This window comes from Orcinus orca, chromosome 3 (genome assembly GCF_937001465.1).
Source record: "Orcinus orca chromosome 3, mOrcOrc1.1, whole genome shotgun sequence".
Taxonomy (NCBI): domain Eukaryota; kingdom Metazoa; phylum Chordata; class Mammalia; order Artiodactyla; family Delphinidae; genus Orcinus; species Orcinus orca.
In genome coordinates, this window is record NC_064561.1 from 139700784 (window position 1) to 139725001 (window position 24218).

A 24218-nucleotide genomic window follows, 5' to 3' on the forward strand; every position below is an offset into this window, starting at 1 on the left:
GAAATAGAGTCACAGATGTAGAAAACAAACGTATAGTTGCCAAGGGAGAGAGAAGTGGGGAGGGATAAATTGGTAGATTGGGATTGACATATACACACTACTATATATAAAATAGATAACTAATAAGGACCTACTGTATAGCACAGGGAACTCTACTCAATGCTCTGTATATGGAAAAAGGATCTAAAAAAATAGTGGATATATGTATATGTATAGCTGATTCGCTTTGCTGAAACTAACACAACATTGTAAATCAACTATACTCCAATAAAATTTAAAAAAAAAATAAAGAAGGAACTACAATGAGAAAAAAAATAAATGAGAACTTTTCTAAAGGGTATTCTGTGACTAAAGAACACGAGATTGAGGGCATGGAGAATGTGGCATGGTTGGGCTGCTTGTAACTCCTTTTACTTACACCATAATTCTTGCTCTTGTTTTGGAAATTGATAGTATGGGAAGGAAAAGGTACATGACAATACTTAATATGGGGCTCTGTCTAAATTTAATGGAATCAGTCATCATACACCATGACCTAGCTTCTCTGGTGACAAAACATAATCCTCCCATAACTAATATTGTGCTATTTTTCTAATTTTCTCTTTAGAATAGTTTCCTTCAATGTCTATGAGTTTTTAAGGAGTGGGTGTGTAGGGGGGTTGGTTTACAACTGATAATGAGGATAATTATCTCAATCAACTGGACTGCAGAGATAAAGAACCAAGGCCATCCCAACATTAAATGAACAAATAGGGTGCCAGAACCCTCCAGCTAGACTGGGAACCCCACATTAGGCAAATAGTGCCATAGATTCAGAAATAGGTAAAATTAAACTGGGGTTGTATCAATTTAGACTGAGAAGATTTGGCCTTTACTCATTTCACAGTGCAGTGGCTGAGTGCATATTATTTGCTGACTGGACAATTAGAAAATGAGGACCGGGACTTCCTTGGTGGTCCAGTGGTTAAGAGTCCACGCTTCCAATGCAGGGGGCCGGGGTTCGATCTCTGGTCAGGGAAATAGATCCTGCACGCTGGAACTAAGAGCCTGAATGCCACAACTAAAGATCCTGCATGCCACAACGAAGATCCCGCGTGCTGCAACTAAAAAAAAAAAAAGATCCCTCATTCCACAACTAAGACCCAGTGCAGCCAAATAAATAAATACATACATATATATTTTTTAAAAAGAAAAGAAAATGAGGACCAACAGTATGTGTCATAAAGTACTAAATATTCTAAATATTCACTGAGGTTGGAAAGCAGACTTGATGGAGATTACATTCATGATGGAAAATACTAGTAAGGTTCAAGTAAGGCATGAGCGTAACCATTCATTTTTAAAGCCTAAAACTCTGTTTTCTAAATAGGATCATCAAGAATCCCACACATTTTCTTTTTCATTAAAAATATTACCCAGAAACCAAGCTGAACATTTAGAACTAGGAAATGAGCTCTTACCACAATCTCCTCTCTGAGGAGTTATGTGACAGGTATAATTAGTGTCCTTCAAGACAAATTCACTCCCCAAAGACAGGCAACTAATTTCAAAGAAAAGAAGGCACAATAAAATAGATAGGAACCAAGAAAATCCTGTGAGAAAATAACAGTATTTGCAATAAACATTTTGACACACAGCTGCACATAAGGAGCTGCTAAGAAGTCTATTTTCAGAGTATAAGTGAAGCAGAACAAATAGCAATCATATTTATATAATATCTTTCATCCAAGAGACCAAGTCTTTTATTTAATCTTCATATTCCCTATATAGCCTGTCTTAGGTAAGGCTGCAGGAACAAGAATTTAGCTTCTAGCCTTGACTTTAGTGTCAGTGTTTATGGAATTATAATTACCACCTTCAAGTACAGATGAGGTTAGGCGACAAAGCACAAAGTCAGACGGGACAGGCATCTCTATTCCCCTAGCTCCCTCTCTGTACATAATCAGCACATTAACTGCTAATATGTGCTTCATGCTTCAGTCTCCAAGCCTTTTGCTATTTCCTGGATCACCAAAAAAAAAAAAGGAAATATTCTCTGTGACCAGAATATAAGCCCAGGTTTGCCCTCTTTGGTCTGGGCAGATATCGAGTAAACTTAAGTACTTAATTAAAACATCTTTAGTTCCAGGCTTTACATTTTTTAACGTGTCTGCATTCTTCATGGAGCTAATTCTGGGCCAGAACTAAGTCCAGCAAATGAAAGAATAAGTGGAAAAAACAAAGAAATAAAAAAAATCCAGAGACAGAAAGTTGGTTGATGGAACTTTGAGGCCATAAGAAATAAGTAAATATTTCTCATTGAGTTAGTTACATTTCTGGCCATTTTTAGGTGCCCCCAAATATGTGTTGTATATTTATTGTTCTAAGGCATTCCTCACATATACTCTCCCCTCCAAAAATAAAGATAAAAGAAGACCATTTTAGGGCTGGAATCAGGGTTAGTTCCTACAGGAATTAACCAGGTAACTTCAAGTCACTTTGCCCAGTATGGAAGATGAGACACATTTTGATTTCTCTTCATCAATTCTACCTACATATCAGCTCCATCTTACTGAGAAGTTGGAAGGTCTTCCTATATAGACAAAAGTTTGGTGAGATAGGCAGTACCTCCCTACACACTTGAACTGAGAGCACTGATTTGTTTTCTTCAAAATATTCTGATACTGTTGTGGCCCTTGGTCATCAACTTTTTGTAGGACATGTAATTGATATGTGCCTGGGACTATGAAGACTATGAAGAAACAAAATGAGTAAGATCTAGTCCTATATACCTCTCTTTCTGTCATTCATACATTCATTCATTCAACAAATATTTATTGAACATCTAGTATGTGCCAGGGACTATTCTAGACACACAGATATAAAACTGCATAAAAGGGACAGAGATTTGCTATTCTATGAAGCATGCTTGCTGGGGAGACAGATGTGGTAAATAAGTCAATTAGAAAATATATTAGAGAGTGGTAAATGCTATGGAAACAAGATAAAGCCAAGAAAGGGGATACAGAGTGCTAAAGAGGGTTGCAATATAAACTAGGGTGGGAGGGGCACACCTTGATGATAAGGTGATGTTACAGTGAAGAATGGAAGGCGATGAGGGGAGAGCCATAAAGATATCTGAGGAAGAGACTTCCAGGCAGTGGGAATAGTAGGAGTAAATGCCCTGAGGTAGAAGCATGTCTGGTATGTTCTAGGAATGGCAAAGAGGCTGGTGTAGCCCAACCAAGAGGGAGAGCAGGAGAAGGTGAAGTCAGAGAGGCAGTGGGTAAACTGTGCAGGGCTTGTCGGCTCTCGTAAGGGCTTTGGCTTTAATGCAGGGGAGGTGGGATGCTGTGAATATTTGTAGCAGAGGAGTGACATGATCTGATTTACAGTCTGAAAAGCTCATTCCATCTGCTGTGCTGGGAAGATGCTGGAGGCTAGGGCAGTGCTAGAAGCAGGGAGACCGATTAGGCTATTGTAATGATCCAGATAAGAGATGACGGTAGCATAACCAGGGTGGTAGCAGCATGTTATGGCTTGAATTGTATCCCCTCCCCAAAATGTTAAAGTTTGAATCCTTAGTACCTATGAATGTGATGGTACTTGAAAATAAGGTTTTGCAGATGATCAGATTAAAATGAGGTTGTTGGGTGGGCCTTGATCCCGTAGGATGGTGAAGGAGACATTTGGGCACAGGAAGAGACACATATAAAGGGGAGATGATATGAAAACACAGGGAGAATGTTGTCTACAGGCTAAGGAACGCCCGAGGCTGCCAGAGGGAGAGAAGCATGGAAGAGGTTCTCTCTCACAACCCTCAGAAGCAACTAACCCCACCGACACTTTGATCTGGAATTTCTAGCCCCAGAACTGAGACATTTCTGGTTTTGAAGCACTCGGTCTGTGGTACTTTGCTACAGCAGCCCTAGCAAGCTAATACACAGTGGAAACAGGGAGGGGCGGTGGGAATTTGAATATGTGATTGGTTCTTACTATTCACGGATTCCATATTTTTGATTTGCTAAAGTTTATCTGTAACCTCAAAATAAGTACTCATGGCACTTTCACAGACATTTACAGACATGAGCAGTGATTAGAAATCCGAGTGGCCCAAACACATACTCCTGGTTGAGCTGAACAAGGGCATGTTCTGCCTTCTTGTTTCAGCTCTCACCCTGTAAATAAGTGCCCTTTCACAATACATTTAGAGTCATACTCTTCACATTTTGGTTTTTTTATTGATGATTTTGCTGTTCAATATGACCTCCAAGCATAATGCTGAAGTGCTGTCTCATGTTTCCGAGTGCAAGAAGGCTGTGGTGTGCCTTACAGAGGAAAAAGGTGTGTTGGATAAGCTTCATGTCGGCATGAGTTGCATTGCTGTAGGCCATGAGTTCGATGTCAGGAATCAACAATATATATTAAACACAGTGTCTTGAAGCAGAAACACACCTATCATAAGGAATGTATTGATCGGCTGGCAAAAATGTTGTGAACAGAAGCTCGCAGGAACCTAACCCCATACTTCCCCAATGGGGCAGATTCTGTACTCACTAATTCAACACTCTTGATAACTTTATAGAGCATAACTACCTCGAAGGACAAAAGAGATGTATTTTGAAATTAGAGCCAAGATAATAACAGTATATTTTTTTAAAGACTGGATGTGGGCTCTGAGAAAATGAGAAGTTAAGATTAACCTCAATGTTTTTGGCCTGATAAACTGGAAAGATGGAGACAGAAAAGACAATGGAGGGAACAGGGTATATTTTGTTTTTGTTTTTTGGGAAGGAGCTGTGGATTAGGAGCCGTCTATCTTATAAATATAAACTTGAGCTTAAGTTGGATGACGTGAAAATTTCAGAGGAAGAAAACTGTTTTATGGCTGGGTCCAAGCAGCAGTTAAGAAATGTAGTCATTAAGATCCAGGGAGAGGAGAGACACCTTGATGCCCAGTGTGGGGTGGTGGTAGCACTCGGGGGTCAGACGTCTGTGCTCTATTCCCACCACTGCCCCCTCCAAGCTGTCACAGAACTGACCTTGTAGTTGAGAAGACCTTGAACAAGATTAGGAAGCTCTGAACAAAGGCTTAGCAATTGCTCATCATACCTCGGCTGTTATTACCAGGCTAACATTCTTTCATATTGAATATGAGGTCACCTTAATTTAAGACCATTATATATTTTTGGGGAAAAAGAAAGAGACAGAAAATTGCAGAGGAAGAGAATATTTGAAGGTGAAATTTCATTCCAGTTCTAGCACATCTGCAATGGTACCCTGAATGTCATGGAAATGAATTATTTAAAACTGGTGGGATGATGGTGTCGGACTTTTATCCTCAGTCTGGTGGTTTTAAAAAAAATATCAACCTGCTCACCAGATTTCCTGCCTTAAAAAAAAAAAACACCTTGTATTTATAGTTTCTCATTGTGTCATCAAAAGCAGAATGTAAATAAATAAGGTGGGGGAAGTAAACCAGAGACAATCTCCTACAGGAAATACAGCAGCTTGTGGCCATGCCAGACTTAGAACAGAAATGCATTTAAAGTCAGGAATGGGGAAGAATTTAAACCAAGTTAAAATTCTCTGCAGTGTGTATAAACATTTGAGTTTTAGTGCTAGACATTCAGGAAGAGCCTGGACAGCAGATCCAAATTCCATATACCTGGAATCACGCTCCCACGGAGACCCAGGAAACTCTCTAGGCCACAACTCCTCTGAGCAACATTTCAAAGGCAGTGAATTTTCAGTGGTGATCTTCTGTTTCTAGAACTATCTAAATCTATTTGGGCCTTGTCTGTCTAATAAATCATTCATTTATTTCTTAAATCAAAGCCCATTGGAGGATTCAAACCACAGAATACTCTGTTTTCAAAAAAGAGGTAACTTCTATTTTCTCAAAATTATGGAGTCACTAAATGGCTGCTCTTGACTTTGAACTCCACACAGCTGTCTCCTTAACAAACTGCAGGTTGGAGCAAATGGGGATCTGGCCAATTAGTCTAGTTACTGACCACCGCGACACAGTTTCGCCACCTGGACAAAGCTGAAGAACACTGTAAACCTTGTTGCAGCATCCAAAGCGATTGTTTACAGCCACTTTACTTCCCTGTGTCTTTTTTAAAAATATGCCAACCAATTCAGATAACCTTACTAGATGTGCACTTTCCATGCGGGTTTCACTCACTTTCAATAAATAATTCTTGAGCAGCCGCTCAGTGCCAGGCCCTGGGGTAGGCAAGGAGATATAAAGGCGAAAAAGAGAAGGCATAGCCCTTGTCTTCAAGGAACTTGGAATCCAGCAGGAAACCATAAAATGAAATAGGCATTTACTTTATAAGATAAACCAGTGGTGGTGTTTCAAGAGCCTACAATAGGAGCAAGTAAACACATCTGGAGTTGAAAAAACCTATCGGAGGAAATGATGGTCAAGCTGAGATCTAAAGGATGAGAGGAAATTAGCTTGATCTGTGTGAGGGCTGGAGGGATGTGGTTTCTTGTAGAAGGCAGGGCATGTGCAAAGGCCTCTTCTGAAGAGGAAGAGAAACACAGAAGTATACGGAACCCAGAAGTATTCAAGGAACTGAAAGAAGTTCAAAAACTGGAAAGACTTTGGGGAGGGGGAAGGGTAAGCTGGGACGAAGTGAGAGAGTGGCATGGACACATATACACTACCAAACGTAAAATAGATAGCTAGTGGGAAGCAGCCGCATAGCACAGGGAGATCAGCTCGGTGCTATGTGACCACCTAGAGGGGTGGGATAGGGAGGGTGGGAGGGAGGGAGACGCAAGAGGGAGGGGATATGGGGATATATGTATATGTATAGCTGATTCACTTTGTTAAATAGCAGAAACTAACACGCCATTGTAAAGCAATTGTACTCCAATAGAGATGTCAAAAAAAAAAATTGGAAAGACTTTAACAAGCATAATAATACAAGGTCAGCATCTGGTTTCCAAAGTATTGGATGCAATATAAGCAAGCACCTGAGGCCCTCTTCAGAGAACATAAGCTCAAGCTGCCTTCTGTCTAAGGTATAACGTAGAAAAATGGAATTTAGGGAGGATAGTCTAGGTAGCATGGAATCCATGCATTCCCTTGAGTGGTTACCATTTGATTCTTGGATCGTCTGAGACCACAAGAAGTCTATGTGCTTGGAGTATATTTTCCGAGCCTCCCACAGGGGCCTTCACTGAACATACTCTAATGTTTGTCTTCTATGTTTTAAAGGCACTATAAAAAAGGAGTCTCATGAGGTCTTTTTAGTACTAGTTGTGAAAGCCATTGTTGACATAAACCCAATGTGTCCCCGAATTAAACATATTTCCAGCAGAATTTAATAAAAAAAAAAACAACTTTCTCTGCCCTCAGGGACTGGTATAGCAATTTTTACCCCTTCCTATATTGAGAGCTGTATATTACATCAGGTTTAATTATTTTTGTCAGCCATGGTTTTTACCTCGGTTTCAAAGAGTCTCAGAACCAAATTTTGTTTTAAACACAAGAGCCCTTTTGCCCTTTACACTTCCATAAGCTTTAAAATGCTCTATCAGACACCCTCAAACTTATGTGCCCCCTCAAATTCTTCTGGACTCACCGGTCTGAAAGGCCAGCCACTCATTCCGTTCCATTCCTGCAAGGGCTCTGCTCAACTGCCACCTCTGTTATCAGCATGACATGGGCACGACCCAAAGTAGCTCACCTCGGGCTAATGCCACACAGCTCTGCCTTCCACAATGAAGCTTCCCTGTTGCCACTGAAATGAGTCATCCACGGATGTGTAACACGGAAATGTGGAGGAGTTAAAGCCTGAATCTCTGACCAGTAGAAGACAAAGGCTCATGGGGAAATTCTTCTCCCTTCCTCTACCTGACAGTCTCTCTGAAGAAGTTCCTGCGAGACCTGTGGTCAGTTGCTCTTGATACCAAGTGGTGACTGGTTTGCCAGACGTCCCCTAGTGTTGGTTCCCCCTTCTCCGTGCCACACACCCCTTTCTTCTCTCTTGCTTCCCTGAGACTGTACTTCCCAACAAAGTATTAGCATTTAAGCTTTTCCCACCCTGTTTCTAGGGAACTAGGGCTAAAACAATATTCCCTCCTGATTTTGGGGGTCACTCTCTACTCCTATTTTATTAAGCATATTCTATGTATCTTTTGTGTTTACTTCACATTCTTTTTGAAAATGTGTAGACTCAAGATAAACTTATAAATAAGATCACAGTGAGCTTCATTTTGTATTAACTTTACAGAACTTGGGAACTTGGCTAAAGAGAGTATTTTTATTTAATTTAATTCCTCAAATAAAATTCTACTGGCAAATTCAAAGTACAGTCTAACGTGTTTTCAAAAAAGGAACAGCCTCTATTTCCTCAAAATGATTTGTTACTTTGCTGCTATTCTCTCTAAATCTCTATACCTGCTTTCTTAACTGACTAGGATTTGTGTGTAATTAAATTCTAAGAAACTATTCACTTCATCTAAATCTTCCTACAGTTAGATAGTTTAAGGATTTTACTGAGATCACAGCCAACAAGCATTTTCTTTTCTTTCTATATAATGAAAGTACATTTTGTTGAGAAGAGTATTTGAAACTTTAGCCGCAAATAAATTTCAATTAATTTTTCTTTTAGCTATGTATGATTTTCTGTATTTTTTCTAGCCTTAAGGTCAGTACTTGGATACCAGTAATTTAAAGAATCTGTTCCTTTGTACTTGTTTTGCTTAGGAATACCTTATTTCTTGTCGTAGAAAGGCATCGTGGAATATCAGCAAGTCCCTCCTTCTTCACCGCTGCTGGACAATACTGTATATGTAAGTAAGTTAGTACTGCTGAACTGGATTTTTTCCCCCAAACAGGTTTTTTTTTCTTACTATACAATTCTGTTTCTATTCCTTAAACATTTCCCAAGGTTTTTGATGGGTTGAGTTCATCAATTAACAGTAATTTTTAAAATGCCCATTTTGTGCTAGTTACTACATTAGGAAGAAATACAAAATTTTTCTCTATAAATAGTTTATATTCTATTAGGAACTTAGGACAACTATATACCTAACAACAATAAAAAGTTGAATGTAATATCGCCATAGCAGCAATACACATATGATATTAAATCTTTGCTGGGAGGAAGAATAGAACCATTAATTCCTATGTTGGTCTGAAGTAATTTCTATATTTTTTTGTTGGGTTATCAAGCAAGTATGTGAACCTCTATAGTTCCTTGGATCATCTATTCAAAATACATATTGGATTAATGTGGTATATATATATACACAATGGAATATTATTCAGCCTTAAAAAGGAAGGAAATTCTGACATATACTACTTCATGGAATGAAACTTAAGAACATTATGCTAAATGTAATCAAAACTACAATGAGGTATCACCTCACACTGGTCAGAATGGCCATCATCAAAAGATCTACAAACAATAAATGCTGGAAAGGGTGTGGAGAAAAGGGAACCCTCTTGTACTGTTCATGGGAATGTAAATTGATACAGCCACTATGGAGAACAGTATGAAGGTTCCTTAAAAAACTACAAATAGAACTACCATATGACCCAGCAATCCCACTACTGGGCATATTCCCTGAGAAAACCATAATTCAAAAAGAGTCATGTACCAAAATGTTCATTGCAGCTCTATTTACAATAGCCCGGAGATGGAAACAACCTAAGTGTCCATTGACAGATGAATGGATAAAGAAGATGTGGCACATATATACAATAGACTATTACTCAGCCATGAAAAGGAATGAAATTGAGTTATTTGTAGTGAGGTGGATGGACCTAGAGTCTGTCATACATAGTGAAGTAAGTCAGAAAGAGAAAAACAAATACTGTATACTAATGCACACATATGGAATCTTAAAAAACGGTACTGATGAACCTGGCTGCAGGGCAGGAATACAGATGGAGATGTAGAGAATGGACTTGAGGACACAGGGAGGGGGAAGGGTAAGCTGGGATGAAGTGAGAGAGTAGCATCGACATATATACACTAGCAAATGTAAAATGGATGGCTAGTGGGAAGATGCTGCATAGCACAGGGAGATCAGCTCAGTGCTTTGTGAAGACCTAGAGGGGTGGGATAGAGAGGATGGGAGGGAGGCTTAAGAGGGAGGGGATATGGAGATATATGTATACTTATAGCTGATTCACTTTGTTGTGCAACAAAAACTAACACAACATTGTAAAGCAATTATACTCCAACAAAGATATATAAAAAAAAGAACATTATGCTAAATGAAATAAGCCAGTCACACACAAAAAAGGAAATACTGTATGATTCCACTTATATGAGGTACTTAGAGTAGTATGAATAGAGCAGTCATATTCACGGACATAGAAAGTAGAATAATGGTCCAGGGGTTGGGGATAAAGGAGAATGGGAAGTTATTTAATGGGCACAGAGTTTCAGTTTTGCAAGATGAAGAGTTGTGGAGATGGACTGTAGTGATGGTTGCACAACAATAAGAATGTATTTAATACCACTGAACTGTGCACTTAAACATGATTAAGATTGTAAATTTTAAGTTTTGTATATTTTACCACAATAAAAATTTAGAAAAAGTTTTAATAAAATTGTACTGTATTCAGTACTAGGGAAAAGAGATGAATGAACTCACACGCAATACAGAAGACAAAATGTAATCAGATAAAAACAGAGTCTGCTAGGTTTTTTATGTGGTCTGCAGAAGTGCTAGTGTGGCATGGAAGGAGAGATATGGGAGTGAATAGCATTGTCCACTGGGAATGGAAATTGTGGTGGGTGGGAAACGAGATAGTGGTATCTTCAAAAGCTTCATAGAAGAGCTGTTATTTGAGATGGCCTTGAAAGGAGAATAAGAATTTAGAAAGATAGCAGAGAAGGTATTCCAAACAGAGGAACAGAGTTATTGAAAGAATGGGACATTAGTAAACTGAGAAAAGTTCTGTCTGGTTGAAACCTAGGACCAGTGGAGGAGAGTGGTAGGAGATGATGTTAATGGAATAGCTATGAGGAGGCAACACTGCCCACCACGTTAGAGGGTGTGGACTTCATTCTAAATCAATGGTCTTAACCAGAAATGGGCATCAGGATCACTTTTAGAGCTGACACACATACATATACCAATATTTATCACTGCAGACTTGGTTTTGTTTGTATAGAGTGGAGCCTGGGCTTCTTCATACTGTCAAGGTTCCACAGTGATTCAGAGAGGCTCCCAGAATCTCCACTATAAGTAATAAGACATTATTAAAGGTTTTATTATTAAGATGAGAGACGTTACTTAGCTCTGACGGCAATATGACAGATGACCTGGAGAGGGTGGGACTTGCCAGTAAGCATACAAGGTAGAAAATTCCTAAAGTGCTGAGAGCTAAGGTTCTTAAAGAGCTCATGACAGTCTGAATTTAGACAGTGGCAGTAGGAACAAAAGCCTTCAGAAAGTTAAAACTACTGGACTTGGTGGACAGTGAGAAGTAATGGGTAAAGAGAGAGAAATCAAAATTAGAGCTCAGATTTCCACATCAGACAACTGGGTGCAGGTGGATCCACTAACTGAGATAGTAAATATTGGCATAGGTACTAACTACAATATCTGGCAGATTGTCAAAGAGTAGGTGCTCAATAACTGTTGAATGAATGAAAAATCCCTAGTAAACCAATGATTATACAGTTGTGGATGAAAACGTGACTAAGAGTTGGTTTATGGATAAGCTTTGTGGGGTTTTGACAAATCTAGATATCCGGGGGAGGTAGAGTGGAAGGTTGTGAAAAAGAAATGCAAAACAGAGGGTACCATCAAAACACAAAAGCCACAAAGGTTGGAAAGTTTAGGCTCGGTTCCAAAAACAGTGAATGGTTCAGTTTGGCTTTAGAATAGTGAGAGATGAGACTGTAAAAATATAGGGACTCCATGATGTCATGTGTCTGAAAGTCAGTCTGAGGAAGTTTTAATTAATTAAGGAGGTGATGGTAAGTCATGGCTTTTGGGCAGGAGTCTTCCATGATCTTTAGGATCATGTTCTTTTGGGAGACTCTTATAGCAGCAGTGGGATAGGATGGATTCGGATGGGAAGAAATCTAAGGGGGAAAAGATCAGTTAGAAGGCTATTATAAAGGAAGAAGCAAAAGGTAAGAAGAAGAAGCTGAGCCATGATGGTCATGTGATTTCTCAGGCAGGAGCAGATTCAAAGGATAGTCAGGAAAAAATTAATATGCAAGATCAGGCCCCAGAATAGGATGGATGGAAGTTAGAGTTGGATACAAGGTGGAACCTGGGTGGCAAAGCATTGTGGTCTCAATGAACAGAAAAAATTGAAGTCAGGAAGGTGAGCAGTTTCAGGTGAAGACAAGTGATTCTGAAATGGCAGCAGGATGTCCAGGTGTATAAATATTTCGGATACCAGGAAATGAAACATTGCACTTCACAAGACAGACTGGGGCCCGGTAGTTAAACTTGGGAGCCATCTGGTACAAGTGATAAATGATGTGTACAAGTGGATAAGATGGCCAAGGAAACAGAATAAGCCCAAGAAAAAAGCCATGAGAGGATGCTTACCCTTTGCTGGGTGAGGAAGGGAGTGAAAGCTAGGAAGTAGAAAGAGGAGCGGTCTGAGAGACACAAGAATAATCTGGGAAATGTGCCTCTAAGACAACAGGAAACAGAATTTCAAAGGAAAGAGTGGGTAAATAGAGTCAAATAGAGAATTGGAGGAGGTAGGGGAGAAGTGAGATAGGGCAGGTGGTCTCTTGACAGGTGAGAGAGCCTGGGTGGGGTTGCAGAGGGAAGGCGTGGAGGAGGGCATGAAGAAGCTGCACTTTTCCACAGTGTTTCTGATGCGAGAGTCAGAGGTACTGCTAGGACAGCTCTTGGCACTGTTACCATTTGGTTTCAAAGAACTCAACAGATCCATCTCTTCTCAGTCGTCATATAACTTTCATTGGAACAACGGGCCAGAGCTATGGGTGCAAACAGATTTAGGAACCCTGATGTCTGAAATCTAATTCATGAACACTCCTGGGTCTTATCATTTCCAGAGAGGAAATAGTCAAAGTTAAAATGACCATTTTGTATGACAATATGTGTGCCAGAGCTATGTGTGGCAATTAACTGGACAGCACCATGGTATTCATTGGACCAACCTTTTTGTTACTAATTTAAAATGCTACTTTTATCATAAACCAAATCCCATATGGCTTTGTGTCTATATCTGGACTCTCTATTTCATTCCATTGTATACCAAACCTCCTGGTATTTGATTGGGATTGCCTTGAGTTTATGAATTTATTTGTGAAGAACTGGCATTTCTTACAATATTCAGTCTACTGAAAAGAGGGGTACTTAAGCCTTCTTCTATGCCCCTCAGTTGAGGATAATTATTTTTTCATGGAGGTCCTAAGCTTGTCTTTTTCAGTTTACAGCTATATATTTCCCTTTTGAGTTGCTATTGTTAGTGGTATTATTACAATTTTTTTGTATTGTAAGTGTGTGTGTGTGTGTGTGTTTGTAAATAAGAAAGATGTAGGTGCATTTTCAGATAAGCAAAAAAATTTTAAAGAAACAATCTAAGGCAAACTGAAATTTTTAATAGCATCTGACCTTCACTGAGCTGATACACATATAAAAAAATCATTTTGGATAATACTATCATGTAAAACAGAAAAAAATGTTTATTTTACCTGTGTATTGCTAATTTTTCCTTCGATAAGACAAGCCATGACTGTATTTGGAGTTAAAATGTGGTGTCTGTTTAGTCCTGGTCCTACCAGTGAGCTCACTTTCCTCCTAATACCACACAAAGCGCAACTAGACTCTGGCTCTTTCCCCAGAAAAGTAGCCCTGTTCCGCCCTGCTGCTTTAATTCATGACCATGACCATGACCATCAGCTTTTCAGTGTCTCCTCCTGAGGTGCTGGTGGAATAGGCTGAAGGAGCTGCAGCCACAGCAATCAACCCCCCATAGCAAATCCCACAGACAGAGGTGTTTTCACATGGTTTGATGTAGCTGGGAGTCAAGAAAGGTTTCAGTTTTTTTCTTTTTCTTCATCCCTGTCCTTTGTAACTTTTCAATTTGAAGAAAAACTGGAAACTATCTAACAAATCCAGATAAGGGGTCAGCAAACTTTTACTGTAAACAGCCAGACAGAAGATGTTTTAGGCTTGTGGGCTCTATGGTCTCTGTTGCAGCTACTTAACTCTGCTGTTGTACCATGAAAGTACTCATAGACAATAAGTAAATGAACCTGGCTGTGTTCTAATAAAACTTTATTTATAAAACAAGTGGTGAGCCAGTTGTGGCTCATAGTTCAAATTTGGCCTATGGTTCATGGTTTCCAGATTCCTATTTTAGACCAGTATGCTTCCAGATCATTCATTATTTGTACTTCAAAAAATCAAAAGCAATGTACTTGTCCCCACGGAACTAAAGATCACAGGATGCAAAGCACTGGAGTGAACAAAATAGAGCAAAATCATCAAAATGATTTCTTATCAATCCTTAAATGGGTCTGAGCATAGCTAGCCCTTATTTGCTTTACGAAACACAAGTGGGATCACAGTATATAAAAATACACATATTACATTGTGGTGTGATCACTGCTTTGAGGAGGGAGAGAGAGGTGAGTGAAAAAAAGTCATTATTAGTAATGCGAACATTTGCTCTTACTTACCAATCCTGTACTGCATTGAAGGATTCTTCATTTGTGATGTCATACATTAAAATAAAGCCCATGGCTCCACGATAATAGGCTGTGGTGATAGTCCTGTATCTTTCCTGGCCTGCTGTGTCCTACAAAATAAAAATAATAATCTGTCAAAAAATGAGGCAATACACCTTCTGGGAAGTGATTAATTATTCCCAAAATAGTCATAACAGAGAGTCTAAATTGTATTTACAATGTAGAGCTATATATGTTTTTCAGTCTTGTTTTTCCCAATGATTTTCATATGGCCGCTCTGCAGTATTATGAGCAAATCTTTTTTTTGGGGGGTGTAAAGAACTAGCTCAGAGTACCTTCTACATATGTTCACTCCCATTAAGGAGCATTTAACTGTAGAAAAGAAAATAAGAAGAAAGATCATACATATCAAAATCTGTGGCTTTTGTAGAGTTTAAAACCAGAAGAGTACATTAGCTCCATCACTATGTATTTACTGTCTATCTGCTAAGTACAAGCCTCTGTGGGGAAAAAAAGAGAAAAGGACCTTTTATGAAAAGGTCCCTGCATTTAAAAGCAAGCAGTGTAGTTTCCAGTTATTCAGTGGTAAAATGACAATTAAAATACCTACTTTGTGTGGGTGTTTGAGTCGGACAGATCTGGAGTTCCCACTCTCCCATTAGAGAGCTTGGGGGGACATGCACAAGCTGCTGAGCCTCTATTAACTTAAACCCCCTAAAGTCTAGCATGCCTGTTAGGGTGACATGAAATAATGCATGGAAAGTGCTTCACTGAGCCCGACACACAAAAAGTGGCCAATAAATGGTAAGAACTGGCTGTTATTCCTGAAATTTGGGAAGGCAAGGCTAACACAGGATGGTAGATGGCAGCTTACAAATGCAGGGGCTCAGGGCCTGCAGAATAGTCTCATGCAGCAGTGAAATCTGAGAATCAGAGGCAGCTACATCACTGAAATGACCTATGTAGGTCACAGATACTGCACGATGTAGTTGAAGAAATTATTCCTCAATTCAACTAACTCTTGCTCCTTTGTCTTCTCAGGATCTGGGGGTATAACTTATAACCCAATGCTCCTTGGCTTCCCCCTTCACCACTTTCCCAGGGAATTGGGCTCTGATTTCTCTGTCCTAGTATTCTAGGTGCTTAGCATTTTGGACAGAAATGTCACCTTCTTTCTGACTTCGGTCTGGGTCCTCTTTCTTCCCTTCTCCCAGAGATGCCTCCTTCGTATACAAAGTGCATCCCAGTTCCCCCTAAGGCAATATTAATAGGTCTTGAAGGGAAAGCTAATGTGTTGGATGATTCAAGAAGAAGTTCCTTTAGCATCAAAATGAAGTGAACAAAGCACCGAGCTGATCTCCCTGTGCTATGCGGCTGCTTCCCACTAGCTATCTATTTTACATTTGGTAGTGTATATATGTCCATGCCACTCTCTTGTTTTGTCACAGCTTACCCTTCCCCCTCCCCATATCCTCAAGTCCATTCTCTAGTAGGTCAGACGCAAGAGGGGAGAGATATGGGGACATGTGTATATGTATAACTGATTCACTTTGTTATGAAGCAGAAACTAACACACCATTGTACAGCAATTATACTCTAATAAAGGTGTAAAAAAATAAAATAAAATAAAATAAAACCTTAAAAAAAATGAAGTGAACATCCCCTGGGTCTCACTCTTAGAACAGGCTCATGTTGGACACACTGTTCCTCACCTGTAGGTACCCTCCTGCTCAGATGCTTGCACTCCACATCGGACTAACAGTAGGAAACTCAAGAATGCTCACAATTTTCTCCTAATTTGTGTGGTTTATTCTATTTGGCCCCTGAAAATTCAGAGAATGGTAACCAAAGAAGGCTGAGGAAATCAGCAAATGATTCCAGGAGAATGTGGGCGTGTGAAATAAAACTTGAAAATTAGCAAAGGGTGTGACTGTTCATGAGCAACAATTCTACCCTACACTTGGAGCAGGGATAAGGCTGGCCTGATTAGAGGTGTTTATTAGGTAATATTATTGAAATAAGTTTCCAAAGGTAAGATAAAAACAGGTTATGGTATCCAAAATAACAAAAAATGAAGCAAAACAAATGAGGAAGGTCTTTCAGAACATACCACTAATTGGCAGAAGATAAAAAGGAAAGTCTAGGTTTCACCACGTGAAAATGTGACCATTCCTTGAATATAAAAAAAATGCTATGAAGAAAATTGAAATGATATATAATCAAATGATATTTGAATATTTTACTGTACTTTGCTTAGTATTTTATAAATATGAAGGCATAGATATTAGAGATAAACTTGGAAATCAAAAACTGCATGTAATTGGGACAATCATACAAATTTATTAGACAGAAAGAAGACAATCTTGAGCTTATTTGGATATTTTTGGATATTCGTTGGATATAATTCCATTAACAGTATATCCAACTGTGAAATGAAGGAGAAAGTTAGAGAACCAAATGCTCAAAGACTGTGTTTAAAAAGCAAGGTATAATTAGAGATTGTGTAATATATTTTAGCTCCTGGGGAACAGAACCCCTTATAACTAGTCATTCTATTTTAAAACTTAGGCACTTTTGTCTTGGGTTCATATTTTTCAGAATACATTATCTATAAAATTACCACTTTTTTTCCTACTGTGAAGTCATTTTAAATAGCTTTCTTTATCTCTTGGTAAAATATCTTTTTGACATTGACCAAGTAGCCTTCTTACAGGTTAGGGACCCACTTCCTGCCGCTTTCTCTATACAAAAGACAGCTTTCCCCCAGTTTCTCAATAGGAGAAAACAGCCAATATGCCCGAGGCACTGCTAAAATGTGACCCAGACCCTTCCTGTCAAGCATGTCTTCAATACAGACACTAAATAATGTTGTGTTGAAAAACTATGACATTTTCTCTCTCTTCTTGACCTCTTCCAGTGATGGCTTCCTCTTTCATAAGATGCTAATTTTATTTTGACAGTAAAGAAACTAGATCTAGTGTTATAAAACATATCAATTTCGCACTGGAAGTGTATTTAATCTTCAAGGGAGCAGAAATCAAGGTTCCATTACATTATGATTGAGATGTTACAGGAAACCACGGGGTTGGATAGCCATTATGTATCAAAATTTTAAAACAGAGAGAGGGGGACAAAAACAGCTTTTAAGAAAAAGAAAAAAAAGAAGCTTTCAGACAGCACTTAAGTCACAGCAAGGGGCAGGACCTTCCACAGGATTCTGACTTGAACTCAGAAACACAATCTAATTGGAGGTAGTTGTCACCTCAGAGCTCTCAGGGAGAATAAGAAATTGCACCAAGTAGGGGAAGTGTAGTAAGAAATACAGAGAGGAAATTTCCTTTCCAAATGCAAATAAAATAAAAAGAGTAAAACTAAGCTAATAGACACTAGTTGGTTCTGCATTGGTTTTGAGTACTGAAAACAATTTTAAGATTACAAACTCATTAGCATTTTCTCTCCCATTATATTAGGAAGAAAAAGGAGTCAGAAAAAATACCTCATTATATTTGACATTTACCAATAATGATAGAAGGTTATATTGGAAAGAAAAGAACATTTGTAATGTCAAGTGCCACTAACGTAATTAAATGTGAGAATCTCAAAAGGTAACTGACTAAGATGGTATACTTCTCAATCTGCTCAGGAAAATGGCTCTAAACTCTGGCTTTGCCTTGCTGCTCTGCCCAGTTGATTCTAATAACTGGAGATACCTGCTGGTTTTCTATAAATGTAGGCTTCTGGTGATTGAAAAACACAACAGGAAATCTTTCACAAAAAAAGGGATAAAAATATGATTTAAAAATGAAAGCTTTCTTCCAAGAGAGTTAGCTTTCATTTTTCTCTCTTTTAAGAAAAAATAAAATCATCTTAGCTGGTTTAAATATTTTGACTTCTCAATCATGTTTTTAGGAGGAATTTTTGGCTTAAATGATAGGTTTGATTAGCAAATACTTGAATATCTGTCAAAAAAGAGCTCTAAAATGGAAAACATTAGCAGTTTGATAAGTAGTAGCTAGGAACATTTTCAGTTTGAATTTTGGCATTTTTGCCTGTTTTTGCCTTATGTTTTCTTTCTCTGGTGAAACATTTTATTTTTTTAACTGCATGTAGTGCATTCTCAAACACTTCTGAGGTCACACAGAAATAATGTGCAGTTTTAGGATCGAGGAAATAGCTTTCACTTGTAAAATCTGGGTTATATTGTAATTTGTTTTTGTTTTGGTGGTTACTTCTCTCTGTATTGGATTAAAGGGAAAATGGAAGAAACCATTAGTAAAGAAACATAACTCAAATAATATCACTACCCTCAAAATACATTTATTGAATGTCTAGACAGAGAAAAATAGATTGAAGGACAGACAATCCTGATACATGAAAAAGTAGGTAATTTTATAGATGGAGAAACCAAACCAGAACACATGGTGTTAACTGATCAACAAAAGTAATTTAATTAAGCTAAAGGAAATAATATGTAACAATCCAAAGAGGAAATCAACAGCAATGTAGGATGAGAACACTGCAACATAAGACATAAAACACATTTTATCTAGTGAACTTCTAAATAGACACAAATATGTGAAATGGAATAAACAGTCCTTTAGCATTCAAGCAAGTAGCAATCTTTTAACTTGTACCTTGCTACCTTCTACCTGTAGGAATTATTTTGAATCATCAAAGGAAGATTAAATTATACTCAATATAATTTAATATTAATGCTGATTGGTTGATTGATTTATTCATTCAATAAACAATAAGTGAACACCTATTACCAGTTACAGACTGTGATAGATATTTATTAAATTTATTTTATGTATTCTAGACGTATTTTTTATATTTAAAAACTCTATACTTTAAAAGCATTTCATTAATCAGGATATCATATTCCTCACATGTCTACAAAATATTAGACATGAAATATCATTTCTAAAGAACCAGATAGCATAGCAATTTAAAATTGTAACTGAGACCATCTGCTCAGTGGTGAGGTTCTCCAATTCATAGTCACAGTTATGGGCTGTACTGTGTTCCCCCCACCAAAATATGTGAAGTCCTAATCCTAGAACCTGTGAATGTAACCTTATTTGGAAATAGGGCCTTGGCAGATGTAATCAAGTTGGGATGAGTTCATACTGGATTACGGTGGGTTCTAATCCTATGACCAGTGTCCTTTCAAGAAGGGAAAACAGAGACACAGAGAAGGCCACATGAAGGCAGTAGCAGAGATTGGAGTGATGTATCAACAAACCAAGAAACGTCAAGGATTGCTGGCAACCCCTAGAAGCTAGGAGAGAGGCATGAAATGAATTCTCCCCCTAGAGCCTGAGAGAGAGCATGGCCCTCTTTAGGACTTCTAGCCTCCAGAACTGTGAGACAATAAATTTCTGTTGTTTTAAGCCACCCAGTTTGCGGTACTTCATTATAGCAGCGGTAGGAAACTAATGCAGTCATCGACCCCAGTCTGCAATCTTCATGATCAGGGCAAAAGCAATATAAATTTCACAGCTATCCACATACCCCTTTACTACTTTACAGGAGAGAAAATATAGAAGATTAACAGTAGTCTTATTGAGAAGCCTAACATAGTCTCACGAAGATGTTATGCTAAAATGCATAACTATATTCCATTTATGAAAAATTAATTCTATTCAAAAATGGTGAGTTGATATATCTTATTGCTTTAAAAAAGTAGATCTTAAATATACATGAATACATACATATATTGTTCTTAGAAGGACAGAGCACCATTGCTTGAAGCGATACACATTATATAGTTTCACGTTGGAATTTCATCCCCAAATTTTTGAAATGCTGTTACAGAAAAACCTAAAGTCATAACATATACTGAGACACTACTCTCCAAAACAACAGAAACAACAAAATGCTGATTATTATACATTACTTCTTTTAGGTGATGTTACTTTCCTTCCAGTTGTATTTATTTTTTAATTTCCATAAATAGGCAGGCATAAAGCAGCATTGAACATAGTCTGATAAAAATAGTAAGCAAAACAGGAAGCTCAAATATTTTATGCTTTCTTGTTGCATGCTTATTTTTGGAATAAGAACTTTTTTTCCTTATAGCATTTAATCTTCCATTAAAATGAAATTTACAAACCACTTTTCCCTACTGATCTTGTACAGTTTGAATTCATTTACAGACACTTAGTTATACAAGCATCTGTAAATGAAGCTCACATTTTAGAAAAGAGTTCTAATAAACTGGCCTCTAAATAGTTCTTTGATCAATGTAGATGTTCTTCTTACCTATTGTCTTTTATCCATCCTCTTCACACCAGCCGATTTTATTGATCAGATTTTCTTGGCATGATGTTTAGCTTTGAAATACCCAAACCTTCATTTTACAATGGCATCCACTTCCAAGCAAAACCCTAATAAAATAACCCTGAGGCACAAGGATAAAACTTGACCTATTATTTCTTGGCAGTGTTACCATGGCAATTCATCCTTCCTGGAAGAGAGGAACGGTTGTATTGTACACTTACAATTCTTTTATAGGGGGCCTTAGACTCTATTGTCAGTGACAACCCAACACATCTACCAATTGTGTGTTTCTGCTCATGAAAGTTGAGACACTTTTCAGTAAACGCCATTTCAATGCTCAGATGAACTCTCTTCAAGACCTTAATAAAATTTACAATCAAAAGCATGTAAAGGCATCTTCACTCGTTCAAGAGCTTGTTATCTAAGAACAATTAACACAAAGGCAGAGAAAGGTGCCATTTTTTCTTTCTTTCTTTTTTTTATTCATTTTTCGCTGCGTTGGGTCTTTGTCACTGCGCGCAGGCTTTAACTAGTTGCGGTGAAAGGGGGCTACTCTTCGTTGCGGTGCAAGGGCTTCTCATTGTGGTGGCTTCTCTTGTTGAGGAGCAGGTCTCTAGGTGCATGAGCTTTAGCAGTTGTGGCACACAGGCTCAGTAGTTGTGGCACACAGGCTTTGTTGCTCCACAGCATGTGGGATCTTCTTGGACCAGGGCTCGAACCGGTATCCCCTGCATTGGCAGGAGGATTCTTAACCACTGCGCCACCAGGGAAGCCCTGCTTTCTTTCTAATTAATCTTTTCGACATTCTTCTTCTCAGTGGGATTTTGATTATGCTCAACTTTGTCAAAACCTAGGGCATAAATATTTAAATGAAGGCAGCTTGGAGCTTTTAGTCAAAATCAGTGATTGCTTTTCTTCCCAGAATGCAATTCAAAATGCTTGCCAGCAGATCAAGTGCTCTGTGTTTTAAACGATAATAGGCTTTTGAGTGGGATTCTTATTGTTGCCTTAAAATTGGCACTAAGACTCCAACCAAACTTCTTACAAAGGGATGGAGCTTTCACTTGCACAGCCATGTGCCAGTTGGTTGGTTGGATGGATGTCTGCTTAGGCAATGGAATTGCTGATCTGCGCTTATGTAGGGGTATTTGAGACCTGGAGAGAGATGGCAGGGTTGAGGAGGGGGAGGTGGTAGAGGAGCCCGACTTCCCACAGGTTAGCAATAAACACCACAGCAGGCAGCTGCTCTTGAGACATCTTGCCATTAACCCACCTCTGAGAGGGCTGTCTCCTGGAGGAAGCTGGGGAGGAGATGGGGAATACTAACAGGGGCAAGAGGGGTCAGAAGGAATGTTAACAGGTTCTGGCTGAATATCTGGCACATTTTAGCTGTGTGAACTTGGTTATCTCACTTGCCCCTCTGGGCTTTGATGTCTTCATTTGTAAATGAGAAAATAAATTTTCTAAGTCTGTTTCAGCTCTCAATTCATAGAATGTCTTTAAATACCTTTTCCCCTCTTCTAGGATTTTTGGGCTAGTGCATCACAATCTTTCTACTGGTGAAATCTGTCCATTAATATTTACCCTAATTACCACTCTCTTTGCATAGATGTTTCCCATCTTATTTTATATTTGGCTTGATTTTCCTGTCATTCTTTCTATTCATTTCCTGCTTTCTCTTTGGCTGAATGTTTTTCACTTTTTTCTAATTTTATTCTTCCCTTTATTAGTTTGGAAGTTATACCTGCTCTATATAAAGTGATTATTAAAATTTCAAAATTTATGTTCAAAAAATTTAATTATATCTTTATCTTTATTTACCCAAATTCAAGTATTTAGAATAATCTGTCAGTCATCCCTTCCCATTCTACATAATAATGCTGTACAATGTTCCATATTCTAATACTATCTTGACTTTTTACTCCCTGTATTAGACATTATTATGTTTTACACAGACATTATTCATTTATATTTATCCTATGTTTTCCAGTTTCCCTGCTCACAATTTCTTCTTATCAATATATATCAAACTACCATTCCATACTTCTGAAGTGCGTTCTTCAGAAATCTCACCGGTGAAGGTCTTTTGATAGTAAATATTCTCCTCCTGCATGTCTGAAGATATATTTATTTAGCCATTATTCATGAATAATGGCTAAATAAATATATATTATTGGGTGTAAATTCTAGTTATACTCTGTTCTTTATAGCATTGTGCTATTGTTTATAGACTTCAGTTGATACATTCAAAAATATGCTATCACTCTAATTATTGTTCTATTTTAGGTAAACTGTTTTCTCTGAAGCTACTGTTAAGAGTTTCCCTTCATCTTTGGTGGTCTTCAGTTTTGCAATGATGTGGCTACACTTACAATTCTTTTATTTATGTTGCTTGGGGTTCACTGTGATTCCCTATTTTGAGGATTCTTGTCTTTCAAACTTTTAGAAAAAAATCCAATCATTATCTCTTCAAACTACTTTTCTCCCATTCTTTATTTTCCCCCCTTTATTTTGGACTTACAATTAGATATCAGGAAAGTAAGGTGACCACACAGCCCGGGCTTCTCAGGAAAGTCCCAGGTTATGCCTTGTGGTAGATCAATGAACACTCAAATAATGAACTTATTGACTCAAAAGTCTTCTGGAACTTTTTCAATTTAATTCATATCTGAAAACATGCCTAGATCTATATAACAAGTTCATAGTTTCTGACACGGTTTCTGTCAGTTCTGAAGAGTTTGGAAAAAAAGGTTTGAAAAAGTTTTAAAGGTCAGCTGAGTCACACATTGTAAAACTTGTTAGCTTTAAAATGAAAGTAGAACTGGGTATAAAATATATGCTGTGGCATGAGTCTGCCTCTAGAAAAGGAGTGTTTCTGTTTCTCGTGAGGTCTCTGACCTGTTAAATCATCACATTGGCTGTTCAGCTTATTTTTTTCTCTGATCAGCTTTATTTAGTTACCCATGTTTAAAAGTGGTTGTGTCACTCATTGCAGGTCAAGATCACAGGCTGGTATCTGATTCACTGGTGTTTCATGTGATTAACACAGTCGTTAAAAAATTGTAAGCCAACATTGAAGAATGTGGAGATTTTTACACAAAAGCCCAGATTTCCAATTTCTTTTGAAAAATGTTAAAAGATGGTAACAAACTGCTGTATGGCCATTGAGGGCTGAGGCTGGGTAGCAGCTGCCTCTTTTATACAGTCATCTGCCTTTCTCTCCTTTCTGCTGTTGCCTGTTCCCTAAGGCACTGCTATTTGAGATCACCCAGCACCTACCACCATAAG

At 38.2% G+C, this 24218-nt stretch overlaps 1 protein-coding gene across 3 annotated transcripts in view; it reads right to left on the reverse strand.

Annotated features, from left to right (window-relative positions):
• Positions 1-24218, reverse strand: part of RAB3C (RAB3C, member RAS oncogene family) — a 310558-nt gene that overhangs the window by 154286 nt on the left and 132054 nt on the right. For all 3 annotated transcript variants that reach the window (XM_033437880.2, XM_004275170.3, XM_049707956.1), the window contains exon 3: positions 14640-14758. In XM_033437880.2, coding sequence (XP_033293771.1) covers positions 14640-14758 — 119 coding nt within the window. The remainder of the gene's footprint in view (positions 1-14639; positions 14759-24218) is intronic.